Here is a 9,120-nt window from a genome sequence, read left to right as displayed (position 1 = left end):
GCTGGGGCAGTGTGTATGAGTATATATAAATATAAGGAAATATCTCTCTGGGATGATCAACTTTTGGCTGATGACTGATATGTGCGATATATACATGTTCCATGTAAGAACTTGTCCTCTACAGCTACATGTAAGATTAAAATAATTGAGTTTTTGAGAAAAACCTACAATCGCTGAATGTATACACGTGAGAAACTACAATGAACTCTTTAAATAATACATCTAACGTAATTGTTAAAACAAATGTAAGAGGTAGGGACTATAACTTACTATGATGTAGATCAGTAATAATTTGCTCAGGTCCACACAGAGTAAGAGAAAGACTCGGGACTCATAACCTAACAGTCTTTACACTCTATCCTGGTTGGGCAGTGCCTCATGGCTGTAATGTTAGTGCTTTGGGAGGCCAGGATTTCAAGTTACAGTAAGCTATGATAGCACCATTGCACTCCAGTGATGGAGACCCCATTTCTTAAAAAAAAAAAAAAAAAAAAATCTATTCCCTCACCTGTAGCTTTCAAACTTAAGCCTGCATCAGAATGCTCCAGAGGGCTTGTTAAAACACAGTCCCAATGTCAGAGTTTCTGATTCAGCAGATCTTTGTTGGGCCTCAGGAATTTGCATTTCTATTAAGGTTGCAGGTGAGGCTAAGACTGCTGGTAGGGAAACCACACTTTGAGAACCACTACTCTTCATCAACAAGTTCTATTTCTACTTCTAGTCATACCAGCCATATTTTAAGTGCTCAAAAGTCCCATGTGACTAGTGGCAACACATATTGGAGAGTGACGATTCATGCCATTTCAGAAAGCTCAACAGGAGGATACTGATTAGAACACAGATATGTCCATAAAACGTAGAGCATAGATTATAGCTTTAATTTTATGTAATCCTTTTGCAAAACTCACTAATAATACTTTCAAATTTTTAAGGAGCACACTGAATTATTAAAAAAAACTTACAGCTAAGGTAAAACAAATATTCTGATCATTACCAAAAATACTGTTTGCAAAGGATATTCTTAGTAATGTTTAACAATGGAAACTGGTTAAATTATATATGTGTAACCAATACTTTTTCTTAAGTACTGCTGAGTCTATAACGGACATTGGCTCCTATATAAGACACAGAACTACTTGTAGTAACATTTTTTGAAAAACTTAAGTGAATAAGAATCAAGAATGGCCAGGTGTGGCTGTAATCCCAGCACTTTGGGAAGCCGAGGCTGGAGAATCACTTGAGCCTAGGAGTTTGAGACCAGCCTGGGCAACATGGTGAAACCCCATCCCCACAAAAAATTAGGTGGGCAAGGTGGCACACTCCTGTAGTCCCAGCTACTTGGGAGGCTGTGGTCGGACAATCACTTAAGCTTGGGAGGTTGAGGTTGCAGTGAGCTATGACTGAGCCACTGCACTCCAGCCTGGGCAATAGAATGAGGTCCTGTCTCAAAAAAAAAAAAAAAAAAAATCAAGTATTAAAATATTATTTGGGTGAGAAACCATATTAGAATTTGTTTTACCTTTCGATACTCCCTCAGAGCAACAGCAGGATGGACACCTCCAGCAAAGGTCTCATTATCAGTGAATACAATGAAGACATCAGCAGGTGTGTTTGTCTTCTGAGCCCAGATCATTGGAAGAGAGCAATCAGTTCCACCTGCTGGGATCTAATTCAGAACAAAAGCATGAATAAATAAGTAAATAAATCCTTAAAAATACTAGTTTTTACAGTATCATTTTGTTTAGCACCAATATATACAGCCTTCCCAAAGCCTGCATATATATTTTCAGTTTTTGTACTTGTCATGAGAAATTTAAGACAAAAAAATTTTTGTTCTCACAGATTAATACCATACATGACATCAATATAAAATCATTCTACATGTTATGTAAACTTAACTAAGTAAACTTAAAAAGCACAGTTTCTTACCTGACTCATAGCCATTAAAACCTGTTGTAAGGTCATATCTGTAGTCACCGGACATGGTACCATTTCATCGGAAAAAGCAACTACGTAAGAATCTTTTTCTGTTCTTGTGACAACCTGAAAAATTCAATGGCAGTAATTTTCAGCAAATTTTGGGGGAAATAACAATATTTTGAATTTTATCCAACTTCATGTTTAAAAGAAACACTGATGTTTATTTCTTAACTTTTTATTAGTGTGTTTTAGAACTATACAGTAACAGTAGTACAGCTTTCAAAGTACTTTCACAAAAAAACTGGCTGTCATGACTATCCTTTGAAGCAAATACAGTAAATATTCTTCTCATTTTATTAGGTAAGAAATAAAGCCCCAGTAAAGAAGCTAAAAAGTTTGCCTACTATTCATCTGTTTGTTATTCACTGACAGTCAAGATAGAACTAAAGTCTCCTAGACACTCCGATTAGTTCCCAGATCTTTTAAGTTTCATATCATTAAATAATTTAAGCATTATTTTTAAAATAAGTTTAAAAAAATTTTTATGTCTTTTTTTCATTTTATCTAAGCATTATCTACTTCCTAAAAAATCCATTAATATTTAATCTTTTGTTGTAAAAATTAAAATTTCTATTCTGCTTGTTCTCTAGACATACTTTTTCAACACACTTAACACTTTGGCTTTACACCATTATCTTTAAATATAAAATAAAAAATGTGACAAGCTGAAAGGACAGAAAAAAGTGAAAACATAATTCTTAATCATTATTTAACTTATAGTTTTGTTCTACAGTAAACATGTTTTTAGAGTGGCAAAATTGTCTTAGGTGTTCTCACCATGCACATTGCTGCAGCAACTGTACTAGCGTTGAGTATACTACCCAAAACTCTTTGGTTCATAGAAGCACTGACATCAACAGCTAGTAAGAAACGTTTTCCAGTTGGTTCAACTGTCTACAGAGAAAACAAAACAATCATCAAAAGCATAATAGAAATTATGAGTAGATTAAATTTCTAAATCATATTTACTTATCATCTTACATTAAAAAGACTATAATAAAAGGCCTTCAGATTTTTGATATACCAATTGACAACTATTTAAAAATGCTCATCTGGCATAGCAGCTATGATTGAAAATTAAAAAAATAATAAATAAAAATGCTTAGCTTTTACAGGCAAAACAAACGAAGTAAGAACCTATTCAATAATTTTAGTTAAATAAGTTACCATCCTATTTTTAAAATCTTTCCTCATTGAAGTAAAATCAGAGTTTTTTAGTAAGAAATTTTTATTGTGGTAAAATGTAACATAAATTTGACCTTTTTAACCATTTTTAGATGTATAATTCAGTGGCATTAAGCACATTCACAATGTTGTATAACTATCACCTCTATCAATTTCTAGAACTTTTTCATCATCCCAAATAGAACTTGTACCAATTAGGTAATAACCCCCCAGTGCCATGTCTCTCCCTAGCCCCTGACAACTTCTATTCCACATTCTGTCTCTATAAATTTGCCTACTGTAGATACCTCATATAATGCAATCATACAATACTTGTCCTTGTTTGTCTGGCTTATTTTACTTAGTGTAATCTTTTCAAGATTTATCCATGGTGTAGCATGTATCAAATGTATTTCTTTTCTAAGGCTGAATAATATTCCATTATATATACCACATTTTGCTTATCCATCTGCTGATGAACATTTGGGTTGTTCATCAAAATCAGCTGTATTTCTATATACTAGCAATTAACAAAAAAGAAAATTAAGAAAACATTTGTTCACAATAGCATCAAAAATAAAAGACAAGAATACATTTAACTGTTGGCTATTGTGAATAATGCTACTGTGAATATTGGTAAACAAATATCTGTTTAATACCTGTTTTCAATTCTTTTGGGTATATACCTAGAAATGGAATTGCTGGATGGTATGGTAATTCTACGTTTAACCTTTTGAGAACTGCCAAATTGTTTTCCACAGGGGCTACACCATTTTACATTCCCACCATACACTAAGGTTCCAATTTCTCCACATCTTCCCCAGTTCTTGTTTTCTGCTTTTTTGATATTAGCTATCCAACTAGATGTGAAGTGGTATCACACTGTCATCTTGATTTGCATTTCTCTGATTATTAATGATGTTGAGTATTTTTCATGGTTTTTTTTGTTTTTTTTTTTTTTTTGAGACGGAGTTTCGCTCGTTGCCCAGGCTGGAGTGCAATGGCACAATCTCAGCTCAATGCAACCTCTGCCTCCTGGGTTCAAGAGATTCTCCTGTCTCAACCTCATGGGTAGCTGGGATTACAGGCGCCCGCCACCATATCCAGCTAATTTTTTGTATTTTTTTTTTTTGTAGAGATGGGGTGTCACCATGTTGGCTGGGCTGGTCTCGAACTCCTGACCTCAGGTGATCAACCCATCTTAGCCTCCCAAAGTGCTGGGATTATAGGGCACCTGGCTCTTTTCATGTTCTTATTACTCATTTGTATATCATTAGAAAAATGTCTATTCAAGTACTTTGCCCATTTTTAAACTAGGTTGTTTGTACTTTTGCTGAATTTGTAGTTTTCAGTATTCTGGATATTAGGCACTTAACGGATATATGGTCTGCAAATATTTTCTCCCATTGTGTAGATTATCTTTCAGCTTTCTTGATAGTATCCTTTAATACACAAAATTTTTAAGTTTGATGAAGTTCAATTTATTTTTTCTTCTGCTGCCTGTGTTTTTGGTGTTTTCTAGTTTTAGCTCTTAAATTTAGGTCACTGATCCACTTTGAACTAATTCTTGTATTTGGTGTAAGATAATGGTCCAACTTCATTCTTTTGTATGTGAATATGCAGTTTTCCCAACACCATTTGTTGAAGATTGTCCTTTCCCCAGTGAATCATCTTGACATCCTCATCAAAAGTCAACTGACATCCTGGTGCAGTGGCTCACGCCTGTAATCCTAGCAGTTTGGGAGGCCAAGGTGGGTGGATCACTTGAGGCAAGGAGTTTAAGATGAGCCTGGCTAACAGTGAAACCCCGTCCCTACTAAAAATGGAATAAATTAGCTGAGTGTGATGGTGTATGCCTGTAATCCCAGCTACTTGGGAGGCTGAGGCATGAGAATCACTTGAACCCAGGAGGCGGAGGTTGCAGTGAGCTGATATTGCACCACCGCACTTCAAACTGGGTGGCACAGTGAGACTCTGTCTCAAAACAAAACAAAAAAAAAACAGTCAACTGAACATATACGCAAGGTTTTAACTCTGGACTCTATTTCATTGGTCTGTATGTTTATTCTTTTGCCAGTGCCACACTGTTTCGATTACTGCAGGTTTGTGGTAACTGAAAGAGTTACTGAAGAGTCCTCCAGACTTTGTTCTTTTTTTAAAGATTGTTTTGGCTATTTGGGGTCACTTGAAATTTCTTAGGAATTTTAGAATGGGTTTTTCTATTTCTGTAAAACATGCCATTGGGATTTTGAAAGGGATTGCATTAAATCTGTAGATTGGCTGCTTTGGATAGTATTGTCATCTTAACAATATTCAGTCTTCCAATCTGCAAACACAGATGTGTTTCTATTTATTCATGACTTAATTTCTTTTAGCAGTGTTTTGTAGTTCTCACTGTGTAAAGCAGCTTCTTAAATTTACTCTTGTCTTTTATTTTTTGATGATATTGTAAATGGAAATGTTTTCTTAATTTCTTTTTTTGGATTGTTCATTGCTAGTATATAGAAATACAACTGATTTTTTATGTGTTGGTTTTATACCCTGTAACTTTGTTGAATTCATTTTTTAACTTTAGAGTTTTTGGTGGATTCTTTAGCATTTTCTAAATACGAGATCATAGCATCTGAGGATAATTTTACTTCTTTATTTCCAATTGAGATGTCTTTCATTATTTCATTTTCTTGCCTTATTACTAGAACTTCCAATACTATGTGGAATTAAAGTGGAAAAACTGGGCATCCTTGTCTTTTTCTTGATTTTAGGGGAAAACATTACAATCACTCACCATTATGACATTAGCTATGGGGTTTAAACATTTTTGTTTTTTAAATATGTGGCCTTTATCATGTTGAGGGAGTTAATTTCAGGTTTATATAGTGGTTTTCTTTTTATCACGAAGGAATGTTGAAATTTGTGAAATGCTTTTTCTGCATCAATAAGATGATCATGTGGTTTTTATCACTTCATTCTACTAACGTGATGTATTACATTGATTGGCTGTCATATGTTGCACTATCCTTGTATGCCACGGATAAATATCACTTGGTTATGGTGTGTAATCCTTTTATTTTGCTGCTGAATTTGGTTGCTCGTATTTTGTTATACAGCAAGACGTTTTAGCTTCTGTCTTTGATGTGAGATTTCCATTACTAAAAACCTCATTTTTTATCAAGACTGATGAGATGTATCTACCAATTAATGGGGAAAACAGAGGACCAAGTCAAAGGACCTGATAGGAAGGCAAATTTCTAAAGTTAGTGACACGGGTTGGATTTGTGTCTCCACACAAATCTTATGTTCACTGTAATCCCCAGTGTTGAAGGTGAGACCTGGGGGGAGGTGATTGGATCATGGGGGCAGTCTAATAGCTTAGCACCATATCCCCCTTCTGCCATGATTGTTGATATGGTTTGGCTGTGTCCCCACCCAAATATCATCTTGAATTGTAGTTCCTATAATCCCCACGTGTTCAAGGGTGGGATCAGGTAGAGATAATTGAATCATAGGGGTGATTTCCCCTATACTGTTCTTGTGATAGTGAATGAGTTCAGACGAGATCTGAAGGAGCTTCCCCCACTTTTGCTCATCACTTCTTCCTGCCGCCATGTGAAGAAGGATGTGTTTGCTTCCCCTTCTGCCATGATTTTAAGTTTCCCAAGGCATCCTCAGAAGCAAGGCAGTAGCCACTGTGCTTCCTGTACAACCTGTGGAATCATGAGCCAATTAAACCTCTCTTGTTTATAAACTACTCAGTCTCAGGTACTTCTTTATAGCACTGCAAGAACAAACTAATACAGTTAGTAACTTAAAAGCTACCAAAATGATCTTAGAATAATTAGTTGCTACCCAAAGGTAAAGAGAAATACTTTACTCATAAACTTACACGATATTAATTATATACCCACCTCATATGAACTAAAGAAAAACAAATGAATACCTAATTAAAAAATGATTAAACTATTAATACTACCTTTAAAATGTATTATTACAAAAGATATTAAGTCTTGAGTCATTTGTTTTAAAACAAAAATCATATCACTACCTTAAATGTTTTATAAAAAGCAGCATCCAATGCTTTCAAAATTTCTTCATCAGGGCGCCACTTCAGTTTTCCTCTCAGCCCATGACCTGTCTTGTAAGTTTCTAATGCGATCAAAATATGAAATGGATGTATACGAGCCTAGAAACAAAACAAAGTATAAGGAAAATTTTAGCAAAAAATAGTGATTATGTATACTCCTTAGATTTCTGTGTTATTGTAGCTAATAACTACATTTCATAGAGCAAAGAGAAAAATGAAAACGTATTAAACTTACACTTAAGAGCCATAATGCAATTTGGTATAATGAACATCTCAAAATACCTTAAAAATGCACTGACTGCATTTCTAAAATTTAGGAGCCACTTTTTCAGTTAGTAGTAGCTAACAAAGAACACTGATAATGCTTACCTTTTTTAATAGTTTTTCATTACACAGTTTTTCACATACTAAAGATACTTCTGAATTTCCTGGTTCAAGTACTGAATTAGCAGTCATCTTTCCTAGATTCCTTAGTAATGCAGTAAGAGGCATTTCTTGTAACAAAGCCTTCCATACCTATTGCAATAACATAGATAGAAATACCAGGAATTAAGGGAAAATAAATCAGTATAACACACCTATATCAATAAATATTCATAATATAGTCTCAGGCTTTCATTTGGGGTTCAGAGTACTTTCAGAATGAAAATGTCTAAGTCAAAGACTTATCAAATAAGCTAAGTTTTTTTTTTTTACTAGAAAAAGGAAGTGAAGTATATTTTGTGAAGGAAATGCGTAGATGATTTTTTTTTTAATTAGCAAGGCAGTAGATTTTCTGGAGTGAAACTAACACAAATGCCACCTACATCATGTTGAACATCATGGTAGGTGTTTTAAATAGACATTAATTTCAAGATACATTTTAAATAATTTTTCTTTTTAGAAGTATAAATATATAGCTACCCCAAGTTTATCCTTTTAGCACCTACAGTAAATTACTCATGTCTAATCACATGCTGTAACATATAATTCACTCACCTCTTTCGACTTTAAGTGATTTGTTAAAAGATGTTCTCTAACTAATCTATGTTCTTCTATTAGATGAATGACTTCTAGCTCATCTCTTGTGCGCTTCACTTTCTCTACAGCCTCCAGATACTTTAATAATTTTTCAGTCTCCACAGAGAGTGCTTTTTCTTTATATAATTCATGAACTTCTTTCCAGCCCTTTGTAATATATTTGGTCACAATTGCAAGTCCTTTAACAAGATAAAGAATTGAAAAAGCATGCAGGATTACCAAGTAAAAAAATAGAACATGTTTCCTCAAAATGCATTATATGAACAACACACAAGAGTTAATGCCCTTACACTGGGATGCTGCTTTCCATGATATAACTATTAAGCAAATGGTGTGAATTAATTTTCTTATTCAGTTATTACTATTTAAATATGAGACTTTGGAGTAAAAAAATCTGTATCCTGAGTAGTTTTATTACAGAGGCTTTTCTTTCTTTTCAAAGACACCAGCATTAGAAAGTTTCAGGTCCATAATCTCAGAACAACTCACAAGAGTACAGATGTATCTCAATTAATATTGTATTATATTGTATTATCTTATATTAATTATATTCATTTGTCTCTCTTTGCTGTTGAATAAAATATGTATATTTACAAACAGCAGAAATAAATAGAAGTGGACAGGTAGGTAGGTTCTTTTACACTGTGTTTTAATAGCTGAGAAGTATTACTGGTCCAAAGAAAAAAAAAGAAGAAGAAGAAAACAGTAACTTGTTGATTCCCTCCATAATTTCTTCCAATAGAAGAAAGAGAAAAGAGCCTTGGATCGGGAGTGAGAAAATCTGGGTTCTAGGTTCTAGCCTATACTCTGCCAATAAATGGTGGTCTTTCTAGGTCTTAGTTTCACCACTTCTGTAACACAGCAGGGATTGGATT

General features: G+C 34.2%; 1 protein-coding gene across 5 annotated transcripts in view; it reads right to left on the bottom strand.

Moving 5' to 3' along the window:
* The window catches only part of RO60 (Ro60, Y RNA binding protein), a 30,526-nt gene that overhangs the window by 7,070 nt on the left and 14,336 nt on the right, over positions 1–9,120 (bottom strand). For all 5 annotated transcript variants that reach the window (XM_005540278.5, XM_045394196.3, XM_074031232.1 and 2 more), the window contains 6 exons: positions 8,204–8,424; positions 7,595–7,741; positions 7,187–7,324; positions 2,758–2,874; positions 1,930–2,043; positions 1,520–1,666 (listed from right to left, as the gene is read on the bottom strand). In XM_005540278.5, coding sequence (XP_005540335.1) covers positions 1,520–1,666; positions 1,930–2,043; positions 2,758–2,874; positions 7,187–7,324; positions 7,595–7,741; positions 8,204–8,424 — 884 coding nt within the window. The remainder of the gene's footprint in view (positions 1–1,519; positions 1,667–1,929; positions 2,044–2,757; positions 2,875–7,186; positions 7,325–7,594; positions 7,742–8,203; positions 8,425–9,120) is intronic.

Source organism: Macaca fascicularis, chromosome 1, assembly GCF_037993035.2.
Source record: "Macaca fascicularis isolate 582-1 chromosome 1, T2T-MFA8v1.1".
NCBI classification, from domain to species: Eukaryota; Metazoa; Chordata; class Mammalia; order Primates; family Cercopithecidae; genus Macaca; species Macaca fascicularis.
This window is presented reverse-complemented; position numbering and strand designations above follow the sequence as displayed.